This window comes from Ambystoma mexicanum, chromosome 8, assembly GCF_040938575.1.
Source record: "Ambystoma mexicanum isolate Mex_15411 chromosome 8, UKY_AmexF1_1, whole genome shotgun sequence".
Taxonomy (NCBI): Eukaryota; Metazoa; Chordata; class Amphibia; order Caudata; family Ambystomatidae; genus Ambystoma; species Ambystoma mexicanum.
The window spans coordinates 504,975,343-505,001,289 of NC_090929.1; the positions used below are offsets into that span (position 1 = coordinate 504,975,343).

Here is a 25,947-nt window from a genome sequence, read left to right on the forward strand (position 1 = left end):
ACAATGGGTTTGATTCTTGTGAGGTGAGCAAGATTCTAAACTGCCTTTCATCCATAGAAATTCAGTGGCTGGTTGTACATTAGTTAAGCTCCTTAAATAAGGCCTTTCAGAGTTCAGAAGATTTACCAAAGAAGTAAGAAAATCGTTTGCTGAGCCAGAGTGAACAAGAAGACATCAAGGCTTTAAGATTTTCACAGCGAACTTTCATTTTTCATAAGAAAATTTAAAGAGTTAACAAGTTTTAAAGTTTACTGAGAAAAAAGACATTTTACAGTTAAGTTACTGTAAGGAAACAGGTTTGAACACTGTGCGCTCAAGTTTAAAGTTTGTTAACTACGTGTAATGTATTTAAAGACTGTTTAATGCGTGCGCGAGTTCGTGTGACGTGGTTAACGTTTGTATGGGAGTGCGCGGGTATTCAGAGCGATAGAGCGCGTATCCAAATGAAATGCGCGAGTGGATTTTAGCGCGTGCACAATTTTAACGTGAGAGAATTTGCGTAATAAAGCATGTGTTGGGTTGCGATAGAGCGCAAGTCCATTTGTAACTAAGCGCGAGTTGTTTTGAACGCGTGTACTATTTTTACGTGATTTACGTTTTGTATAAACGCGTGTGTTCGGTAGCGATAGAGCGCGAGACCATTTTAACTAGCGCAAGTTGTTTTTTAGCGCGTACACGTATTTTCACGCGCGCGTGTTTTGTTAAGATGTGCATGTATATTTTAAACGCGAGGACAATTCTTCACGTCTTGTGATTTCACATGTTTATCGCACGCGCTTGTCAAGAAAGAACCTATCCGTTTTTATGTGTAAAAAAGAAAACCATTCACACGCAGAAGGAAAGCACCATTCAAGAAAGTTAATGAGTTTCTATTTAATGTAACTTTATGCAAATGGAATTCAATACTTCAGAGAAAGACTGCATTTTACAAAAGCATTTAAAACTCAAACTTCATAGAGTTAAATGAACTTAAAAAGCAAGAAGAATATCTAAGTCTGTAAGGTGCTTGCAAGGGTCATTACTTTAGGATTCTAAAGAGACTTGAATGGCTTGAAACTATATGCACAAAGCAAGATAATAATTTACAAGATATTCCACACAGATAATTAGCCTCTAAGTCTTTTACTGAGGTTTAAGAGGTAAAGAAGTTAGAGTTTGCTTAGAATAATTTTAGAAAAGAAGTTTATATTAACATATAGGTAACCAAGTGTATTTGTTTACTACAGATACCAGAGCCTACCAGAAGGTTGCAGGGCTGCAGTGTCTCCGTTGTTATTTTCTCCAAATTCCCCTTTCCCTTTCTTGGGGTTCTCAGCTCAGCTTATACTTAAGGGTTGAGAGGTGAACTCCTGGTGAGTGTCTGTGGGGCCAGCATCAGCTGCTGTGGAATTCAGTCAAGCCGGACCATGACAGGAGTACATCGGATCCCTGCCCATGCCCTACCGCCCAAAGAATGGGTGGTCGGAATTTTGCAGTTATCTGAACAGCAAAGACGAGATTGAGTTCGCCTCCACCCCCCCACTAGCCCAGTCTAACTCATCAAGATGAATGTCTCATTTGTGCTCCTCCACAATGTCAACCCTCCTAATACGAGCTGGTAATAATTGTTGTGATGTAATGCATATACGTGCTGTTATGTTGTTTGCTTGTCGATACGTAATCTGTGCTGTACCTGTCTCAACCTTCTACCAATAAACAAAAGTTTAAAAAAAATAAAAAAAGAAAAAGAAAACTCAAATGGACCAGTACATAGACAAAGGAGAACTCATCGTCCTTCTGCTAGACCTTTCAGCTGTGTTTGATTTGGTCAACCAAGATATACTATGCCAGAACCTTGAAACCGCAGCCCAATTCTCACCAGAATCAATCAACTGGATCAAATCATTTTTATCTAACAGAACTATGATGGTCTTCTCGGACACCTCAGCAGCACACCCTGCCCCAGTAACATGTGGTGTGCCACAAGGCTTGTGCGTATCACCCACACTCTATAATGTTTTTACCAAGCTTTTGTTTGATAAACTTGATAATATGGGTATCACATAAACAAACTAAGCGGATGATACCCAAATTCTCATACTGATAACTGGCTACTGCACCACCGACACCATAAACATAAACAAAATGATCCTTGAAATCCAAGCTTGGATGGCATGCAATGAATTATGCCTTAATGATAAGACAGAGCTCATCCTCATCGGAAACAAAACATAACTTAGCAACCTCCCACAGTGCTACAACACCTTCATTATCGATGGCAACACCATCCCAGTGGCTACATAAAAAAAACCCCGGGGGTATATATTGACTCCACACTGTCACGAAATAGGCAGATCAAACATGTTGTCTCATCAGCTGCATATACAGCTAAACTGATAAGAGTCAGCCGCCCATTTGTCTCTAAAGAAAACTCTATTACCCTGGCTAGGGCCTTGATACTCTCTAGGATCGATTACTGCAACTCTCTCTTTGCAGGAACTAGCACTAGAAATATCAATAAATTACAAATTGTACAAAACAAGGCCATAAGAGCAGCATTAAACATCCCTAGACATAACCACATCTCATCCACTAGATTAGAAGGAACATTCATTGGCTCCCTGTCCAAGACAATAACTTCAAAATATTAACAATGACACACAAATGTATTGCTAATAAGGCCCCTAAATACCTTGGCAAACTCATCTGCAAAACCAAAACAAACAGACCAACCTGCTCCGCCTACACTAACATTCTTTCCATCCCTAGTTATAGAAGAAAGAAAGCAGGTGGCTCAAGCTTCCCGGTAGTAGCCCCTAAATTATGAAATGCCCTTCCCCACCATCTGAGAAATGACATATCTTCTGGTGATTCAGAAAACATCTCAAAACCTTGCTCTTCAGATCCAACCTTTTTCAATAGCTTCTTACGGTATCACTTCAGTACAAATTATGATAAGGATCTGTAAATTAGTGTGATCTCCGTTTCTGAACCTACTGTAAATTCACTGCTCAATGTTTATATGCAATGCACTGCAATGTATTGTTTCTAACTGTGTCTTTTTTGTAAAGTAACAATCTCTTAGATGCCAATTCTGTAGCCATATCTTTAAGTTGTACTTTAGCGCCTACCTCCCTCAGGGCTTTGTGCGCTCTACAAATGAATGAATAAATAAATAAATAAAATATGAGTGTGTGGAATGCAGATATGGGGGTAACGTAAAGCGAATGTTGAAACAACCAGATATACAGAACCAAGGAAGATGTATATGCAATTGTGGATGTAAAAGAGAAACTGTTATCTATGGAAATAAGAAGTCCTGGTAGGCGAGTAAACCGGGCAGCTATAAGTGCAGGAGAAGTCCTGACAGAAGAGTAGAACAGGCAGTTGTAAATCTACAGGAAATCCCAAGAAAGGACTATTTGTTGAACTGTTACATATGAATATAAGACGTCTCAAAAAGTAAGTATACCAGGCAATCACAAGTGCATAAAGAGTACTGGCAGGGGAGTATAGCCGGCAGTTACAAATCTATAGCAAATCCTGAGCAATTACTATTTTTGTTGAACAAAGAACTGTCACACCAAGAATCACTGATGCTAAGGAAGAATCCAGTGGAAGGGAATAACCCCCTGGAACCAAGGCTTGTTACTCTTGGTGAATTTTGTGTTAAAAAGGAACTTTTTGAAGAAGGAACCATAAGGCAAAGGAGCTTTGTATTGTTGTGGACCAAGAAAGACACAAATAACTGTTAGACCGGGAAACACTGACATAGCATTGAAGAATCCAGGGGAAGGAAATCACCCTCTGGAACCAAGGCTCCATTACCTTGGAGAGCTTTTATGTTGGAGCTGTTCTATTTTTCATTTATGAACACTTTTTGCATTTACCAGGTTAAAGACATTTCCCTTTTTTCACCTTATCATTTGGTTTGTAGTGTGAGGGTCAGGATAGAACGTTTGGACACAAGGACGGTTTTGATTTTAACATCCTGATGCAGACAGAGCCTTAGTTTTTGGTTTTGGGTAGGGACATTCCTCTTAGAACAGGGTCAGAGAGGCCTTTTCCCAACCAGTTTGTTAATAAAAGTCTTTAACCAAAAACATGGGAACTTTGTGTCCGGCTTTGATTTCTGAACCCTCACAAGAGACACTGGAGTGTACACCGGAAGGGAGTAATTCCTCTAGGTCTAGTGTGACTGACAAGTTGCAATGAGAAGCATCAGGAGGAAGGAGTCATCCTCCTGATATCAAGTGGCAGAAGTAAGAACAAGCATTGCAGCCAGGGGAAAGGAGTAAGTCCCCCTGGCCTTTGATGACAAAGTGTTAAAATAACTTTTCAAACAGGGGGTCGGGCTATTCCCCCTGATACATCAACGACCCAAGAGAAGGGTTGTTGGGCTTGTTAGTCTTTTGTTTGAGGGCACTTTCAACCAGGGGAAGGGAGTCATTCCCCCTGGTGAACCTTGTTTGAACGTTGCTATGTTAAGAGTACGCTAACCAGGGTAGGGGAGTCATTCCCCCCCTGGTGAGAACTATAGAACATTCCCAAACTGAATTGTGATCACAAAACCAGGAGAAGGGAGACATTCTCCTGGGCATCAAACTGTTTAGCCTTATCTACTTTAGTTACAAGTGTGAGGGACAAAAATTGGGAATTTGGCACAGGATGGTGGACACTTAAGTTAAACAGACATTCTGACAGATCCTTTTTTAGTCTTTAGTTGAGGAAGGGAAACCCTGCATAGAAATAGGGACAGATGTGCAATTACAGTAATGGCAGCTCTATAGCAGAGCTCCCACGGCCCGTAGCCCGTAGCAGTGAATATATTCTCCTGAGCCTCATTTGAGCCACCCCCGCAGCAAGATCCTTGCAACGAGAGGGCGGTGGGCATTGAGGGACATACTTCGCGGGCATAAACACCTCGCTCACCCTGATATTTGGTCTGAAGACCTGACGAGCTGGGGCGGAAGATAGCGGCCACCATGTGAATGCCACCTCAGAGGGGGTAGCGACTGCCCCTTTCTCCATTACGGCGCGCATGGAGAAAGTGGCCATGCGCCTCATAGAGGTGGAGAACAGAGTGGGGTAGCTGAAGACAATATCTCTACACTCAAGAATGAGGTTGCTGCCCTGACCAAGTCAGTGATCAGGAAGAACGATGAGTCCAGATCATGCCGCAACAATATTCTGATAATTGGTGATCCTGAAATTAACCTTAAGAGCTCGATGGAGGATTATGTGGGACAAACTATTCTCCCCTGGCTGGGCACACCCACATTAACACCACAGTTCGCAATCGAATGTGCACACCGCTCTTTGGCGCCTAAACCTAAACCTGGGGCATCTCAGCACCTGATAATTGCCAAACTTCTAAACTACTGTGACAGATATGCTACCCTGATTGTGCCCAGGAGAAGGGTGCATTGCACCTGAGCTCTAGTCAGCTGCATATCTATCGAGACATTTCTGTGGTGGTACAGCAGGAGAGGAGAACATTTTTGGCTGTAAAACAAAGGCTTAGGAAACTGGAATTGAGATACACAATGCTATATCTAGCTAATTTACGCATTGAACTTAAGAACCAAACATATTTCTTCATGATCTTCGAGGAAGCCATGAAATTCCTTGATGAATGCACCCCTGTGCCCTGAATTCTGGTTCCCTTAATGTTGGTTGAGCATGAGACCCTCGATACTGGTTCTGTCTGGGTGTAGTTGTGTTTGAGTTTCCCATATTTTTGGGCCCCCATTGCCCTACAGTGACAGTGTTATGGAATACGCGATGGGGGTATACCTCGTGCTGTGTTCTGCCAGTTTCTCTCTGCCCTAGGAGGATTATTACTGCTTATCATTATGGTTTTCAATTGCTATTACCAGGCCTGAGCGGCAGAACGTGTGCCAGCCTCCCAATGCAAAGTTGCTATGTTAGGGTTCTGATGTTGGGGACACAATCCTCCCTGTTGGAAGGGGGATGAGGCTGGTGGGTGGGCGAGTTATAATGGGGTTTCAAAATGCACTTGGTTGTGATGCTGAAGCACTTTGGTTACATCGATGGTATGATGGGAACTATTGGTTAAGACCTTACTTGAGGACAACATGCAGAGTGGTGTCATTGCCTGTGTTGATGCGTGGGGATGGATGAACTTGTGTGCATGAGCTGAAACGTGCAAGGGCTTGGTAATCTGGATAAGCAGAAGAGGGTGATATAAGGAAGGCATGGTATCAAAAGTATGACATACACAATGAAGCACAGTTCAAGGGTGTTTATTGAACTGTAAAATAGGTGAGATAAACGCCTAATCTAAACCTAAGTCTAAAATGGGAGCAAGCTACGACCATCAAATAATAATAATACAGTCCTAGTGGAGTCTAGGCAAATACATTTAAAAACAAAAAAAAACTATTGCCAATCCTTACCACTATGCTACAAAGAGTGTGGGATAATGTTCACAAAAAGAAAGAAATGTACACAAAATGATAAGTCAGGATGTTTAGGCTGTTGGCCTCCCTTCCCCATGTTTCAGCACGGGACAAAACAGGACACTTGAGCTTGGCATCCACTCTGAAACCTCTGAGTCAGTCTCTGGGGTGAGCCATGGCCTTCTTGGCTAGTGTCTTTCAATGAACAAAAAGTTTATAACAAATCACAGTTCCAGGGGTTTTCTTCTTCCTTCTTTGTTCAGTAGACATTGGGTGGAACGTCCACCCCGGGTCTCCCTCAGCCGGGCTTCGACCCCTCTTTACTTCACAGCTAGTATAGGCTCCCCTCGCAAGCCTAGTTTCCAATTTCCTGCCACTTGTTTCATAGATCTCCACAGGCTCAGACCTGTCGAGGGCTTTTAGAAAGTTCATGTAGGTCTTCCTCTGCCGGGCTCGGACCTCCTTGATCGAAGTCTTTCGATTGCACATGGGATTCTGCTTAACCCCTGTATGACCACTTTGATCCCTTTTTACAGTTCACTTCCACTTTCACATTCACTTTTACTTTCTCTCAGTAATACTCTTAGAGACCTTAGACTGGGCACGCCAGGACCACTCTAATATAAAGTACTCCCTCTGTGTATAGTTCAAGGATGTCTTTCCAACACTTTCGCAGCTTGTAACCTTCTTTTGGTACAGACCGGTATCACACAGTTTCTTCCGACTCACCAGCTGTATTGAAGGCTTTCTCCGACCTTGATTGTGGAGCCAAGGACGTTACTCCGGTGGCAGCCGCTCCTCCTTGACTGGGTTAGCCGTGCAGGAGTGCCCCGGACAATGTGCACATTCGATGCAGCAATTCCTGGTTTCCTGCTTTGGCCAGACTTGTGCTACTTGCCATGCTCTCTGAGACTTATACTGATATTATATACAATATAATATATAGACTTATATTGAGCTGGGATACGGGACAAGGGCTCCACCCTCCTTGCACCCCGTCTTGGTTCCACTGTCTCTCTTTCTGCGCTCAGCTTCTGCTTGGGAAACCTTCTCTACCTATGTACAACTGAAGGGTGTCCCCCCTGAAGAAGAAGGATTAATTGCACTTCAACAAATGCACAAAGTATTGCTTGCAGCAAAGGCATGGTTTGTATTAGTCTGGAAGTGATCCTGAAGTAAACCTTATTGTTTATTGAAAAATATATCTGTCAGGAATTTAGAAATGGAATGTCATGCCTTTCTTATGAAATATAAAATGGAGGAGGGATTGAGGGGTGGTGAAGAGAGTAGAGAAGGACGAAAGGTTCATGAGGCAAGTTTTCAAGTTTCTCAAATATTAATCTGTGGATAATATATCTGAGAACTGCCATGAACTCTGTAACTTAGAGAAAAAGAAGGTATTGTCACATGTTTGGGAATTTGATGAGGTTGTTTTGTTCATATTACCACCTTCTTTTTTGAACTTAGGGAGTAAGTAAATACTTTTTCTGCAACCTCTCATAATTTTGGGCTATGATATCGATAGAGACTGCCTGAGGAGGTTGATAACCTCTAGATGATACTACTATGGTTTTGGGTGAGTTTATTTTATTTTCAAGGTGAATTGGATAGATGAAGAGGATACTGAATAAGTGCATTCAAGATGTTTAGATTTCTTAGTCTAAAGGACTAAGTGTATATACACATCAACACTCGGGTTATCAGCAAAATATGCCAATGAACATTTTTATACTGTGTGTTATTTAACTGATATGCCAATACAATTTGATTAGAATTTAAAAAAAGCTGCCGTGTAGGAACTGTGCCTTGGTAAGAGTCCACAGTGGATTTGGTTGACAAATTCCTGTACAATGCAACCATTGGGTCGTTCCCAGAGGATTTGCATTTATTTTCTAGGCTTTCAGAAAAAGCATGATTTGAATGAAAGAGCACAAACATCAGGACAGAATATTTCCATAGGTTTCGATATAACACTAGGTAGCGGTTTGGTCTGCAAAATGGTGTTATTTTAAAACACAATCCTATAAAAAAAATAAACTAAGATTTCACTTTTTCAATTTTTAAAAAATAATCCAGACCCTGTCAGCTTTTTAGGATGGGCGAAGCATAATGCCTGTCAAGCCAGGGCCACACTATCCCTAAAATGTCTGTTTGGAGGGATAAGCGACTACTTCACCTCAAACGAGGTAGCATCCATAAGAACAAATCAACTTGATAAAGCCCAAGGCAAGAGAGACCTATGCAGAGCAGAGGCAAGGCCCTTATGCCCTTCTTAGGACCAATATTAATAATGTTTGGGAGGAAAAGGAGGCATGGTAATGCCGAATTGGTGGTGAACTGTTCTATGCCCTGCAGAGATATCTGTGTATTCTTTTCAGACCAATAGTTTCTGAAAGGCCCTCAGAAGGGCTACGAACTGGGGATGCATCTTTATCCATAAAACCGACAAATCCACCTGTCACCCACCCCAAGCCCTGCATGGAAACCTAACCTTCGTCCAAAGTACGGTGGTTTAGAATGAATTGAACCACAGTCTCTGAAACTGAAACTGCATATGTTAAAGAAGACCCTGCTAAAGGACAGAGTGTTATTTGTTTTATTTTTCTGCATTTGAAATAGGAAGAAAGTATGCAAGGCAATGCCCCACACACTTTACAATAAAAAGCCTTCCATAAACAACCAAAAGGGACTGACAATGGGTAAAAAAAAACTGCACCTAAAGCTAAAGTATAGAAATAGGTGTGAAACGTAATTCTCAGAACTGTTAGGTTTAAAACCAGGAACTCGTGACTGAGGCTCTGGGGCTCACCATATAGGGAGCAGGGTCCTCATTCATCTGATGTGAGGCTTGCATACTGAGTATTCCAAAGTCCATGTGCAGCATCTTTAGAGCAGTTTGACAAAATGGTTAGAGGTAGGAGCAGGCTTCCCTACAAGTTTGTAGGTTGAGACATTTGAATGTAAGTGTATCGCCATGATCACAATGAGTTCTGCATACTCACCGATTCCTCTACTACAGGGCTCTGCTCCCCACATGTCTTCTCCATGTAGACCACTGCTTTGGCTCTACGCTTCGAAGGGCTCCGGCCCTTATCCCCAGACTTCCTGAGTGATTCGGTGGGTAGCTGATGCTTTTTCTTCTTCTCCAAATATTCTTCCTCTCGTAAAATCTTACTGAGGATCTCAATTTTTCTGGACTGTTGTTGCTCTTCAAATTCCCTGGTTAGGACGATATTTAGAGTACACAGATGAAGCTGTAGCCAACAAGTTACTGCAGAAGATTAACAAGCACACAATAACCAAAGTGGAAAAACGCAGATCTGTGTCTATGCTGAAACACGAGTGTGTGTGTTTCAACATGGTCTGTGTATAAAAATTGATTGGGATGATACAAGAGGAAAATGTTAGAGTTTCAATGGGAATGCATTTTCTCAAATGTCCAGAGAAAGATGTGCCAGCTGCAAGGTACAGTAAATAAGTATATGTCCAAGAATATTAATGAGAACAACAGGGGACAAATGGATGGATTAATCACTACATACATAGAATTCTTGTCTTGCAGCAACTATACATCATAGTGCAAGTACACATACAAACTTTACATATTTTCTGCAATAGAAATTGCTTAAAGTAAGAAATAACCAATTGGACCTACACTGTTAAAAAATTAAGGCTCCTCAAAAAACTTGTCCTGTACTCCTTTTCAGGAGGGGCATCAGAGATGCAGCTGCCACCCTGTCTGGTGCTGCCAGTTTAACTATGTTATAGAGTTTTGGTTAAACTGACAACAACCACTTCTACATCCGTACTGGCTTGTAGCTGCTTTCTGCTTGTTATTAAGAGTCATCTACTGAAGGTCTCTCTAAGAAATCTCTAACAAGTTCCGATCACAGCATCAATCATTGACATAGTGACCGTCACCAAAAGCTGGTCTCCCGAAGGATCAGGACAACATGGTGTGAGTCAGGAGAATTGCTTTGACAAAGTCCAGATCTGTGCTGTCCCTTGATACCCTGAACACATCAGCATAGTATTCAGACACATGAAAAGGCACTGGGGAGAGTCAGATCTTTGTGCTTAGTGCACGAGAAAGCACTTCTCCTGAGCACCTGACAGGTTTACTATTGGATAGCAATATTATTGTGGGTCTATCCCTAAAGTATCTAGGAGGCAATGTGTATTGCCCCTGTGTAAATGATTAGCATTACTTGTCGTCAATAAGGTTCCTACACAGTTACACAGTTCTAAGACTACTACAACAATTTCACTCGAATAGAAACAGACACAGAATTCTCTAACTCTTGTGTTGCATTTAGGTGTACATATCCTCATTAAGAGATAACATATGAGCAAACACTCTGGTTGTCTTCTTTTGGCCCCGCCTCACAGATAGGGATCCGAACGTTCGCAAGACAAAAAGCTACAGTGCTGTCTAATCAGATGAGCAAATTACAACAAAAATATGGGCAGTTTTCTATAAAATCCTCTGTTGGTTTCTATTAGGGTAAGGTGTCCCTAAACTCACCTATGGAATGGAACTATATTACGATGAGGTTGTTAATTCCTTGGAAACTATTGAGGCAGCGATGTGGCGACGGATCCTGAAGCTGCCTAATGTAATCCCGGCTTAGGCCATTAGATTTGAATTGGGTATTACATCATTGGGAGCGTGAGTGATCTGGAGATTACTTTCCCTTTTCCGGAGTATGATTGGTCCATCGCCCAATACACTGTATGAAGAGCTGGGCAAGATATTGGACCACTCTGGTGTAAAATGTACCCCTAATAGGGTCCTGTTAAAAATCCAAGAAAGATATGATTCGAAGTTGAGGGACCCGTCTTTAGATAGGGATACCCTGGTTACTAATCCAGAAAAGGTCAAAAAGGCCCTTTACGAGAAAGATTGGATTAATAGAACAGATACTTTCCATGCATATCCATCACTGAATCATTTGTGGTGGGAACATAAACTGTGCAGTGCTATTTTCCCTCCTTTACAATTCCCATATCGTTGATATTGGTCGCTTTTGTGAAATATTTTACCATTAAATTAGTCACATTTGAAAATGCCATTGGTAGATTTTGGAAAGTGGGTGTACAGACTGAAACATTGAAGCACCTTATATTGGTTTGTCTCGCGCTGAGCAACGGGGGGGGGTCTCTTCTCTTGGCTAAGTTTCCAACATGGGGCACCTATGGGAATTAAGATTATATCTGCTCATGTTGCATTAATATTCAGAACACATCAGAAGGCAACGCAATTGCGTTATTCATTAAATCGATGGATCTATATAATGACTATGAAATGCAATCACTTATGATTAATGATCTAACAGTTTTAGAGTATTTTAAATGTTGCACTCTTTCCTCTATATGGGGTTTCCTGGTTTAATCTATTGGATTGTATGTATTTTAATGTGGGACTATTGTGAATTTAATGAATGTGCAATGTATTACGTGATTGACTAGCTGATATTGTATTTTAATTTCTATTTGTTGTAAGGGTTTTATGTAAACCATATACAATAGAAAAAGAAACATAATATGAACATTACAAATATTCTAGGTAAACAATATGCCTTCCCTAATTCTAACATTAATGAAGTTAAATATAGCCCTAGCATTCTACTCTTCTTCTATTCACTTCTAGAAATCGAAATCATACCACCAATTAATGTGTATAAGTATCTCAAATGTGGCACAATAAAACCTAACATTATACTCACAGTAGTGCTGTCAGGATTGATGTGAGGTTATATCAAACACTCTGTTAAAACACTCCTTATACATCAATTTGCCATAAGCAGACTGCTGTGTTTACAAAGCCATTCAAATCATTTAATAAAAATGTGTAAATAGAAAATAATGTAACTGCATACTATGGCTTCAGGTTAAATATGATGTAAAGTCATTGTTTATAGTCCACTAGCAGATGTACCTGTTCTACGAACGCGTTCTGTAGACAGATAACACTGATCCTGTAGGTCACTGTTCCGATTTGCTTATTGCTTGATGTGCTTGCACCCTGAAGTAAATTGCACTGATGACAATGGGCGAGTGTGGCTGGCTGACATACCCCGGAGCAGACGTTGGGGGGGAGGCGAGAGTTGCTGTGCTGCTGCATACTGGGACCTTCTGTTCTTACTCCCCACCTGCTGCCTCACCCTGACGTGGTGCAGTTCGTTGTGGTGCATTGCAGCGCAAATAACTTGGAAATCATGCACCCTAGGGCCTCGACCTCGAGTTTTGTTCCTCGTGTCAGGACCAGTCCTTCTACGACCACATTGTTTTTTTTCTCCAATTTCAGGCAACCATCACATGTGTGAAGGTGCTGAAATCCGGGTAAGGGGTGGGGTGTCCAAATGTCATTTTCGCACCTTGGAACACATGTGTATAGGCGCATTATAAATGCCTTATCATATCATATTATGTAGCCAGTAATGTCTGGAGGGTTCGAACAGGCAACTATGCAAAATGTGGTGCAGATTAGGGAAACGGTGTAGAATTGCATAAGGAACAACACTTTGCCACAAATACATTTTGACTTTTAAATATATAGATGGAGTACATTTATTAGCATTTTTTTTGCCCTTGAACAAAGAACAAAACACAGTTTAAAACTCAGTGGGAACTCTCTCTGTTATCAAATAAGCATCTTTAGTTAGAATTTGATTTTCAGCCATTTTGCAAATTCAACTGTACAGAAAAAAATATACTGACTCACAAATGTCATTCCTATGAAGCAGAGAGACCTAGATTAGATTCAGACATTGGCATGATTAACTTTTGCACTGTATGATTTTTTGATCAATGTCAAAGTCTGAGAAAATGACCTGCTGGTCTGTTTTTGACATCTGTTATTATTATTATCATCATCTTTATTATTATTAGGGTATTTATTGAGCGAAGACTTCGGGAAGCAACAGAGCGCTATGCAATCAAAGGGGGAAGAACACATTGAGGGAATCAGAGAAAAAGGAAGTAGGGAGCTAAAAGTGGAGGGTGGGCAATGGGCAGCATGGGGGGGAAGACAGTGGGGAGCAGATCACCAAGTCTCAGATAGGGTGAAGAGTGCAGAGTGTGTGGACCGATGGGATAAGGAGGAGATATTCTTTCAAGAGGAAGGTCTTGAGCTCTTTCCTGAACTGTAGAAGTGATCAGGCAAGTCTGATGTTGATGGGAGGAGGTTCCAGAGTCTTGGAGATTAGACACAGAAGGCCTGTCTTCTAGGTCTTTCCTTCCTGCACTGTCGTAATTCAAGTCTGCACATTTCCTTACTTCTGGTGGATCACAGGCCTCTGGGGATGCAGAGTTTCTCAGTGAGGTAGCTTGGGCACTTCAGGAGGACAGCCTTGTAAATGATGCACCAGGATTTCAAGATGATAAAGGCTTGCAATGGGATCCAGTGCAGTTCGATGAGGGTCAGGGTGATGTGGTTGAATTTTCTGAGTCCTTTAATGAGACTTGCTGCAGCATGCAGGACACATTTCAGGGGTGCCAGGGTTGTCTCCAAAAGGCATTCCAAAAGGGCACCGCCACCATCCAGGTGGGAGAGGACCAAGGCTTGGACAGCGGATCTGAAGTTGTTTTCTGGGATGAAGGGCTTGATTTCACGCAGTAGAGAAAGTTGATACCAGGCCATTTGTGTCTTCCTTGGATGTGCTGTTTGAATGTGAGGTGTCTGTTGATGCCTAACCCAAAGGAATTGGCACAGGGGGCAGCTGTGGTGTGAATCCCTTGAGCTTCATAGCAGAGAGCCAGGTCTGGATGTTCAGTGTTGTTGGTCAGGTCTGGTGTTCGATGTCGTTAGTCAGCAGTAGGAATTCAGTCTTGGAGGGGTGCAACTTCAGGTAAGTGCTGGACATGCAGGACTGGATCAATGTGAGGCAGGCCTGTGGATGTCTTCGATGTAGGATATCTTAATGTAGATCTGCGGGTCATTTGCGTATTGGTGAATGTGGATGTGTGGAGAGAGGGTTTCCGAGCGGTTCCATGTAGAGACTGAAGATCACGGGGGACAGGATGGATTCTTGCAGGACTCCACAGTGATCTGTAGAGTTGGTGATCTGGAAGAATCCATTTGTATGAACTGTTGGCGGTTCACAAGCTAGGATTTTAACCAGCTGAGGACAATCTCGCTGATCCCCCATGCAGCGATGTAGATTGTTGGTGAGTGTCTGGTTGTCTACTATGTCAAATGCTGCTGTGAGGTCCAGGCGAACTAGGAGGCAAGGATGGCCATCATCATCGGGCATCGTCAATCACCTTGATGATAGCCGTTTCTGTACTGCATCTGAAGCCAGATTGGTAGGGCTGAAGGAGGTTATTGGCTTCAATGTGTTGGAGGAGTTATGTGGCTACTGCTTTCTCAAGGATCTTACTTAGAAAGGGAAGGTGGGTAATGGGGCGGTAGTTGCTGATATCGTCAGGGTCCAGGGCTGGTTTCTTAAGAAGCGGCAGGATTTGTCTGGTCTTGAGAGACAAGGGGAAGGAGCTTTGAGTAAAGTAGCTGTTGATGATTGTCGGGTAAAGGAGGAGTGCTTCAGTCACAAGGGTCTTGAGTAAGGTGGCAGGGAGGATGTCATCCGAATAAGATGTGACCTTGAGGGATGATAAGATGGCACTGAGGTCTTCCATAGTTAGTGTCTTGGCGGTCTAAAGTTTTCTGTGGGTTTGCTCAGGGTTGGGAGGACACAAAATTAGTTTTGGGGAGGAGATCCAGATTACAAAAGATCAGAACTATAGATTAAGAGAGTTACTGCCGCAGTTTAGCATGATTTGCTAGGAAATAGATGCTGTTTAGGTAAGCCTGACTCTCGAACTATAAAGCAATGCTCCAATGTGGAACAGACAAACGGAGTTCCTGAATTACCTGGTGGGTTGATTCCACCAGGGATGAAAAGGCTCTGGAGAAAGGTGCCCACCTATTGGGCAATCTGTAAACAGCACTACCACGCCATTGGGTTTACCCAGCCTGAATTTCCTCTCTGCTCAATGAGGGGCTGGAGGGTTCTAGTGGGTCGGTACTCAGTATTGTGGCCCCTAGTCCTCTACCAGGAAAGATCTTCGGTAATACCGATTTAGGGGAACCGGAAGGAAAGAGGAAACCATACCAGAGAGCAACCCAGTTTATTTCTTTATCCTTTGGGAATATGCAAAGAGACAGCTTGCTATAATTCCTTGTTTTGTCTCTTTGTCTTTCCTTAGGAGGTGGAACCTGTGGGTGTTTCTTCCACTCCGGGTGGCATGGTCTAGCAGAAGGAAAGGATTGACACCTGAGGCAAAGTGAACATGACGGAAATGTGAAACAGAGAGAGGCTTCAACAATGTAGATGACAACTTCAGGACTCTACAACAAGAAATCTACTTCCTTAGAGATATCATTGTGTATATGTTTGGCACAACATCCAGCAGAATGGGGCAAATCTTCTATAAGTGACTGACTTGCTACACCCACTGTCAAGAGGTGTTCCTGATTGGAACTCACTGGGGTTTCCATTCAAACTAGATAACTGAATTTGTCTACACAAGTCATAAGGCAGCTCCTGTACATACACACTGTTGAATGTGCTGAGCAAGCATTTACATTAACCATCAACATGGTTTGGAGATGTAACAACTTGGACAATCCTTGGGGTCTTGAACATTCCAGTACCTATAATATCTAACATCACTAACATCTTGGCACCTGCACTGGAAGCCTTGTGTGGGAAGGAGCCTCCCACCATCATCACTCGCTGCTGGAGCATCGTTTTCAATTTATTTTTGAAAGGTAGGCCCTTTGGGCTTTTTAGGGGCTGATGTTGTGCGTTTTAAAATTAATTTAAAAAAAAAAGAAAAAAAAAGAAAAAGAAATAATCCAAGACAAGCACCTGCACGCACCGTTTTACTTGGGTGCTTGTTCCTATCTCATCTGTGCTGTGCTCATGTTGGTGCAGTGATCCCTGGAGGTTTATAACCCCCAGAAGCAACGTGGCCTTTGATTTTACATCCGAAACACCATGTTCCAAAATGGCAGACGCCTTCTGCAGTCCGAGTAGCAAGCCACCATCCACAAGTTGCCCTCCTCTGATTGGTTGCTACTTCATCTAAGGGCCAATCGCTTTAGCCGGCAAGTGGAAGCCGGCCCCTGCAACCAAGGCCTGAACAAAGGCTCATGTCTGTGCCTGTCAGCAAATGGCCGTGCTCAGGGCCCAACTTCCCGAAATCTGCAGTGAAAATGCTCCCTATTGATATATTTACATTCAATGCTCCTCTTGACTGTGTCTTCACTACTCGTGCCATCACGTGAGTAATGCTAATAAAAGGCTGCCTCAGCTCCACTAAACTCATTTCCGCTGTCTTTCAAGTCATCCACCTTGCAGATGCACAATGCTCTTCGCTGACTCCCCATTCTGCATTCACTCACAGTGACTCATTCCTACTGTCACCAACTACTGTATTGCTGTGCTGCACTTCCTGTGCCATTCCTCCAAGACTGTTCCTGTTTGTGTAAAAATCGTTTTTAGCTGTGCCTCCTTCTTACTTTTTTGGTTTTACACCGAATACCCTTCTGTTTATTGTGCCAAGTGGATCAGGTTCAGAACCGTGCTTTGTAGCATACTCATTCCTACCTCACCTCTCACTTTCTCTCTGCCTCTCTCTTCCTCCCTTGTTCCGAGATGGCACTCTCCATCTCCCCTATCTTCTCCAACTGCTACACCATCACCTATCTGCCCTCTCTCAGTTAATCTGGATGGAAAAAACATTAAAAAAAAGATATGCGAGGAGAGTGGCTAGGAACCCATGGAGTAGGACACGTCTCCTCCAAGGCTCCTGCCGAGCCGAAATGATCCTGGTTATTGGAGAGCACATATCGTGCATCAGAGCTCACAGACAGGAGCAACTGTTCATGAATGTGCCGGGCGCATGGGAGAGCAGATTGGAGTCGGAACGGATGGAACTCTGAGACAACGAGCTTATGGCAAGTTTGCCTCCAGCATGTTGAGGAGCAACAAAATGGGCAGCACAACAAAGGAAACTGCTACGAGCGAAAGTGACGAGTAGTTTGCGTTGGTACCCAGTGAGCAGCTGGTTCCAATTAGCATTTGGAAGTGGATCTGCCGCCAGACACGATCTGAAGCGGAGCCTCTCTCTGTAGATAAAGATCTGCTCAACGTCTCGCGACGAGAGGTGCAGAGCAGCTGACAAGTGTGGACAGCAGATGGAAGCCGGTGCCATCCAAGTGAGCAGAGGTTGAAGCTATTCGTGAACTAGGCAGAGGGATACCCCGCCACAAATATGACACTGAGGCGGCAAGGAACAGTGGTTGTATGCGAAGTGTGAATGGCGACGATTAGAACAGCAGGCGATATTATTGCTTCAACGTCCCGTGAAGCACAAGCAACTCCGGAGCCCCAGTTACGGCAGACAGAGGAGGAGCCGTAAAGCTGAAGCACAATCACACTTATTAGGTGATACGCGGCCCCGAACGGATGACGGACAGCGGAGTGACTCTGAGGTACGTCAGTAGCCGAGAGACCCCGGCAGGGCATGCACATAGTGAGATAAAGTCAAAAGCTTAGTCACCTCAGCTGTGGAACGGTGACCACAGAGAGGGGCCTGCCTAGCACAAACACTAGTGGGCCTACCGCAAGTGGAAAAGCATCGGGGGTCAGGCCTGAATAAGCCCTGCGCTGAAGCACAGCCACCAAAACAGTTATTTATACATATTCTAACGCACCGATTCATAATGCCCGAGAAATTAAGGGCTTGATGCACCGTGGCAGCTTGAGGTGAGCTACAGCAGGGAGCACCGAAGCAGCTCAAGCCCAGAACAGTGTGCACACGTTGGTCAAGGGACACCGGTACCACTTATAACAACACCGGGGCAGAGGGCTAGACATCAAGTTGGCGCATGAGGCTCTGTGAGGTGCAGGCGCACTGGCATTAAAGAATACACAGCCTCAAGTTGGTAGAACAATTTAAAGCACCTGAAGTGGGCCAGAGTAGGGTACGATAGCCACCACACCGCAAGAACAAGGTAGTGGCAGATGTAGTGACTATCCGGGGGGTCATCCTATCATGCTAGCTGGACCACATGAAGTGCTGAGTGGGCTGAGGAGGTGCGAATAGCCCATTTGAAAGCTGAAGGGCCACAAAGAAGCCTTGGGCTGAGAGTTGTAACACTGTTCTATATGGATGCCAGTGGCGAGAAGGTTGGCATGCCTTGAATGCAGAGACTGTAAGGCTTTCTGTGGAAGACTGACTGAGACAAGAGGAGCAGTCAATGGGAGCGTCTGGTGTGAACCCAGCAAAGGCACCTAAGGAGCAGAGTCAAACGAGCAGCATCTTGAGATGGTTCTGAGGTACGAGGAGAGGCATGCCAGGATGAAACTGATGGCTGGAAAAAGCAACAAGACTAAGGGCAAGCAGAGTATTATGGAGGCCTTTGCGAAGGGTCCGGTGGGGGCGGAGGCAGACACCGTCAAGATCAGTGGGCAAAAACAAACCCAGGAACAAGGTGACGAAGTAGATCAAGGCCATCAGATGATCCTGAATGCCATAGCAGCTTCGCAGGCCATGATAGAAGCAAAGATCGACGAGGTGAGGGTATATGTTGGCCTGCTGCAGAAAGATGTCTGCGGGTTAGCGGAGCGCACATCCAAGCTGGAGAAGCAGGTCGAGGAGAACACCACTGATAAAAAGCAGATGTCGAAGGATGTGGACATCCTGAGACAAAAGGTGAGCTGCTAGAGGACAGAGCAGAGGATGCGGAAGGCAGGGTGTGGAGGAACAACATAAGGATCGTTGGCCTACCGCTGGGGATGGAAGGATCCGACCCGACAAACTATGTAGAAAACCTACTGCTACAGGAGCTCAGAGCGGGGAATCTGACTCAGGGGTTCACTATCGAACGGGCTTACCGATCCCTGGTAAGGAAGTGCCGCCGGGGGCCCCACGAGACCCATAATAGCGAAGGTCCTCAACTACATGAATAGAGAAAAGATTCTTGCATTCTCCAGGAATGGGGGCGATATAGAGAGGGCCTCTGCAAAACTACCCATATACCCGGACTACACCTTCCAGGTGCAAAAAAGCACAATTCATCACCACGAAAGTGAGACTAAAAAAAGCCAGAGTCAAATACATGCCGATATACCCTGTCAAGTTGAAAATCATTCACAACGGAAAGGCCTTGTTTTTCGAGATGCCGTCGGAAGCACACGACTGGATGGACAACGCCAAGATCCCACCACTCGAGGAGTGAGCACAGGAGCAAAGAAGAGGGATGCCCAGAGGCAGCTAAGAGGAACCTTAGACTGATTGTACATAATAAGGCTGGGGGACTAGCCAAGTTGGACTGAAGTGAGACCGTCTACCCCGGGAAGTGATAATGACTGATGCCAGAATGGGCAACTACATGCAGGAGCACAGACTTGCAAGGGAGGAGAAAGCCTACCACCCCATATCCTTTTGTTTCTTTATAGGGTGCAATATTGCACCCACCTACTGGGCACTAGGAGCCCTGTTTTGCTGGGTCTTCTGTGAGGCGGAAGCAGGGAGTGTCTAAGAATGCAGTGCATTGCTGTACAGTTACAGTTGGGAGGGTTGTTTTGTGTTGGTAATGGGGTAGGGTGGGACAAGGGGGGAGGGAGGACAAGGAAGAGAGGCGTGACACAATAAATAATTGGCTACGCACTGTCCGGGTGAGAGCAGAGAATGTCCCTACGACTGTAGGGTAATAGAGGAAGTTAACACGCGATGGATGAAGGGTTAAGAATCATGTCATGGAATGTCCAAGGGCTAAATAGCTATGTTAAACGGCTGAGAGTATCTGCTTGTTTGAGAAGACAAAAGGTTGGGATAGCTTTGCTACAAGAAACACACTTGAATGCGCAAACTCTGGAAGTTGGGGAGCTCATGAGGGGGAGTAACGGTGGGCTCAATTTATTCAAATTACGCAAGAGAATTCTTAATATGGGTTAATCCCCCAATCCCATTCCAGAGACTGGGTACTATGACGGATGATGAAGGGAGGATGGTCATTATAGATGGCATGGTGGAAAATCGGGAAGTATGTATAGTCAATACTTACGCCCCCAATCATGATGCCACTGTATTTTTTAGGTCCTTGTATGCTCGGTTGGGACCATACAGGGTGGGAACTCTCATATGGGGTGGTGATTTTAATTGTACCTTGAACCCCACTATTGATTGGTCCGACACTAAGGATAAAATGCCAGCCCCTCCGGTCAAGGTCCTGCGTACCTTCATGCAACATTTTCAGTTTGAGGACGTATGGAGGTCAATACATGGGAATAAAAGAGAATACTTTCATTATTCAGCCCCTCATAAGGTCTAGACTAGACTAGATTACTTGTTCACGGTGCAGGAATGCGTCTGAGAATTTGTGGGGGCAGAATATCAAGCTAGGTCATGCTGTCAGACCATGCTCCTCTGCTGGCTGTTTTGATGGTGGTACCACCTAGACCGCCTATACTCATGTGGAGATAGAGAAGTGCGTCCATACAGGATAAGGCGTTTGTAGAACATATTAGGAAAACCATGACTGAGTTTCTGGAAACTAATAAAGGCAGTGTGAAGCAGGTGCGCACGATTTGGGAAGCATATAAGGTGGTAATCAGAGGCGAGATGATAGCCAGAGCTGGAGGGATACTGAAAGTAATGATCGCTGACCTGAAAGTCGCCGAAGGGAAGCTGCTAGAGGTGGAAAGGCGGGGGGCATCAAGGAAGATCAATTGGAAGAGGTGACCAGATTGAGGCAGAAGTGAATATCACACTAGGAAAGTTTTGGGAAATGTTGTTACGCGAGATATCTCGAGAGAATTCACGCGCAAGGAGACAAACCTCGGAAAATGTTAGCATGGTTATATAATGATAGGAAAGCAAGATCTCCTATACACACCATCTGGAACTCAGAACGGGAGGAGGTCAACACATAAGATAGTATAAACAAGGTTTTCTCAGAGTATTACAGGGATTTGTACACAGACCCACATGAGGCCCGGGATGAGGAAATACAGGATGTGCTGGATCTAGTCACACTGCAGAGATTAGATGAGCAGCAGAAGAGCATCTTAGAAGAACCGGTTACCCCTGAGGAAGTCTTAGCTACCATCAGAAAATTGCTTTCTGGGAAAGCTCCTGGTATGGATGCGTTACCAGGGGAGTTCTAAAAGGCGTATGTAAATATGTTGGCACCATTGCTGGCTAAGGTGTACAATGAGGCATACGAGCTGGGCAGTCTCCTGGGTAGCTTGCGAGACGCAGTGATAATTCCACTCCTCAAACTTAACAAGGAATAAACGGATCATAGTTCATATAGACTACTGTCTCTATTAAATCAAGATAGTAAGATCCTGGCCGTGCTACTGGCAAACAGGCTTAGGAGGGTGATACCGAAGCTAGTCCATTGAGATCAAACAGGTTCATGTCCCTGGGAGGAGCATAGCCAGGAATTTGAGATGGTTGCACCATGTCATTTTCTGCACCAATGACAGGGCAGAGCAGTGCGCTGTTGCCTCATTGGACACCACCAAGGCGTTTGATTCTGTCCATTGGGACTGGTTATATGCTACCATGGAGAAGATGGGGTTTGGTCCAAAGTGCAAGAAGTGGGTGAAGTTGATATATACTCGACCGATGGCCAGGGTTAGGACGGGCTACAGGTTTTCCGATCTATGGGAGCCGCAGAAAGGGACGAGTCAAGGGTGTCCGCTGTCCCCAATGCCCTATATATTGCCTGCGGAACCTATCGCAGCACTTCTGAGACAGGAATACAGTGACGCAGGCATAGAGATAGATGGGGTGCGACATACAGTGCCGATGTATGCGGACGACGAGACCCAGAGATAAATCTACCATATGTGTTGGAGGTGCTGGACAATTTTGGTGCACAAACGGGGATCTGCATAAATAAAAATAAGTCTTGCCTATTCCCAATGGTATCAGGTATTAATATCCCCAACAAAAATATCGCCGTAAATATGGCCGTTTGGTTCGCCATAGGCAATATTTTTATTGGGGATATTATGTGGGAGTGGGGGTTGTGGGGGTGTCCCCCGCAGGGTGCATTGTGAATTTCGCCACAAACATATGGCGATATTTTTGTATTGTGATATTTTTGCGGCAGAATTATCACATGGAACCTTCCCGATGGCATAGGTGGTGAAACATAGAGGGGCGGAACTGCCTGTCCTACCCTTGCCATGGAATATGGACCCCTTTAAATATCTGGGGCTGAGCATATACCGCGACTCTAAGCAGGAACACAAAGCTAACACAGTCAGTGCCAAGGAGGGCTTGGCAAAATCAATGGAATTTTTCGGTAAGCTACCACTGTCGATGGTTGGCAGGGCAGCACTTCTAAAAATGGTGGCATTACAGAGGCTAATGCACTGCTTCAAGAATGTCCCATATAATATCCTGAAAAAGTTCTTCATGGAGCTAGACAAATTATGCAGGGTCTTCCTTTGGCAAGGGGGGAGGCACAGAGTGGCATTGAATGCTATACAGAGGCCATATGCAGAGGGGGGGAATCAAGATCCCCAACTTTGAGCTATACTTCCTGGCAAGCCAACTGCAGTACGTGATTCACTGGATGGCGGAGCATCCCACTGGGGACACATTTCTCTTGCAGCCGGCATTACAGGGGATTTTCCTCAGGGATCTGATTTGGATAGTCACCCTTATTTGGTTAAGCTTGGGATACAGGTATCGCGGAGGAATGTAGATTCATGAGAATGGGAGATCCGATATCGTCACAGCGGTGGTGTCAGAAAAGCGCGGACATAGGCAAAGAGTGAGGACACTTTGAAGGGCAAATGGGATAGCGACTATAGGAGATTTGAGGAACGAAGAGGGATGGTTGGATTTCACAGGGTTGATGGAGAACACTAATATACAAGAGGGCCAATTCCTGTTACACAGGACAATATTGGGCGCGATAAAAGATAGGTGGCCAACCGTCACAGATGAGATTCTTGGAAGTGCAGATATGGAAACGCTCATAAACATCTCTGAAGGGGGGGCACTGTTTCTAGCAAAGAATTAGTAAGCTATGAGACTCCTTATTAGGAGATGACAAAAAATATAATTGCTAAAAACCTCTTATGTGATAACTAAACAATGGAACTGAAGCTGTCCCTAATTAAGCAGATACACTGTGAGTAGTCTCCCTAAGAGGAGATCATTGCATAAAGCTGTAAATGAATTGTTGAGAACCTAAGTACTCACACATGCCCTTCGTCCAACTACAGGACAGGGGCACGAAGAGGGACACAACAAAATCCCCTTTAAGAATCAGCTGAATTCTCGCTAGAGTGGATACCATTGAAGACGTACAACGCATTTTTGAAACTGGGAATCCTCCATAGAGGTATGGAAAACATTATATCCAACAGATGACTTTACCAGGAGCTTTTATGGTATGTCGGTAAGCTACCACTGTCGATGGTTGGCAGGGCAGCACTTCTAAAAATGGTGGCATTACAGAGGCTAATGCACTGCTTCAAGAATGTCCCATATAATATCCTGAAAAAGTTATTCATGGAGCGAGATGAATTATGCAGGGTCTTCCTTTGGCAAGGGGGGAGGCACAGAGTGGCATTGAATGCTATACAGAGGCCATATGCAGAGGGGGGGAATCAAGATCCCCAACTTTGAGCTATACTTCCTGGCGTGCCAACTGCAGTACGTGATCCACTGGATGGCGGACCATCCCACTGGGGACACATTTCTCTTGCAGCCGGCATTACAGGGGATTTTCCTCAGGGATCTGATTTGGGTAGTCACCCTTATTTGGTTAAGCTTGGGATACAGGTATCGCGGAGGAATGTAGATTCATGAGAATGGGAGATCCGATATCGTCACAGCGGTGGTGTCAGAAAAGCACGGACATAGGCAAAGAGTGAGGACACTTTGAAGGGCAAATGGGATAGCGACTATAGGAGATTTGAGGAACGAAGAGGGATGGTTGGATTTCACAGGGTTGATGGAGAACACTAATATACAAGAGGGCCAATGCCTGTTACACAGGACAATATTGTGCGCGATAAAAGATAGGTGGCCAACCGTCACAGATGAGATTCTTGGAAGTGCAGATATGGAAATGCTCATAAACATCTCTGAAGGGGGGGCACTGTTTCTAGAATCTACAAAGTGTTCATCGATTTCTCCTCAAAAACGCAACTGCAATGTAGGAGCAGGTGGGAGGAAGACTTGGGGAGATTATTTGAAGAGAATGAATGGAAACAGATTGCTGTATACCACAAACAACAGTTGAGGAATGCCAAGCTGCAGCAAATACAATTGTATATTACACGAAGGGCGTAACTCACACCTGCAGCGATAGCAAAATTTAAGGGATTTGATAGCCAGGTGTGCCCGAGATGTGACAAAGAGAATGCGGGATTGATTCATATGTTCTGGGAGTGTCGAGTGATACCGACCTTCTGGGGGAGAGTGGAGAGTAAAGTAGCCCAAGGGGGTATCTCTTTGGCCATACAATCCACAGAGGCTTGCATGTTGAGCCTATTTAAGAGGAATGCTAAACATAAAACTATGGCAAAGATGAAGAACCTCATCTACATACTAGCAAAACGTAGCATAGCAATGCAATGGAAAGCCGCTGCTGAGCCTAGCATTGAGAGATGGTGGGAAGACATGAAAAAGTGGGCTACGGCTGAAACAGGGGTTTGGGAACAAGCGCTGGGGGTACAACGTCAAGAACTTGGAATGGATATCCACCAATGAATTACATTGACTGAGACATTGTTTGCTCTACAGGAAATGCATAGTGCTGCTCAAGGCACACAAGAAGGAGACAGTGTGGTAGAACAATACAAGTTTGTGGATTTACAGGCAAATGGGGACTGGGGGCGGAGTTGGGGAGTTAAATAGATAACAGTTTGAAGCAATGTGAATCACAAGATGATGTAATTAATGTTTGGTTTCTTTGTTGGTTGTGGTTATTAAAAATTAATTAAAACTATTTTAAAAAAAAAAAAGACAATCCTTGCTGCTAACCCAGGCCTCCCTATTGCAGATACCTGTGTCAGTGCATCCTCAACAGAAACCCTCACTGACATCCTCTTTTCTGTCCCATCTCCCAACTTATGGACCTCTCACCTCACTGCCACTCTCCCACCTTACTCTTCAGCTTCCATTAATGGCGGCACCAAGTGGGAAGACCTCCTTGCGGCCTACTTCTTCTCGTTGCTGTATCAATGTTTACATCACGGGCACAGTCCTGGTTCAAGACCTTCAGGCTAACCTCCTCCTATTTGACCAGCCTTCTCTTATCAACTTCCTTCCTTCCACTTCCCCTCCCCATTCTATCCCCTCTACCCCACCTCTCCAGACGTATGCCCCAAGGCTCGACACTCTGCCTCAAAAAACCTTCAAAAGCAGCAACCATCTCCATCTGGCAACCCTCAACTCACGCTCAGCCATCAAACATTGTGCTGACATCTGCCTTCTCCTTGAAGACACTGACATGGACATACTTGCACTCACAGAAACTTGGTTCAACGCCAGCTCAGTT

General features: G+C 44.4%; 1 protein-coding gene across 3 annotated transcripts in view; it reads right to left on the reverse strand.

Moving 5' to 3' along the window:
* The window catches only part of CFAP74 (cilia and flagella associated protein 74), a 2,332,202-nt gene that overhangs the window by 1,611,194 nt on the left and 695,061 nt on the right, over positions 1-25,947 (reverse strand). For all 3 annotated transcript variants that reach the window (XM_069610170.1, XM_069610172.1, XM_069610171.1), the window contains exon 12: positions 9,404-9,620. In XM_069610170.1, coding sequence (XP_069466271.1) covers positions 9,404-9,620 — 217 coding nt within the window. The remainder of the gene's footprint in view (positions 1-9,403; positions 9,621-25,947) is intronic.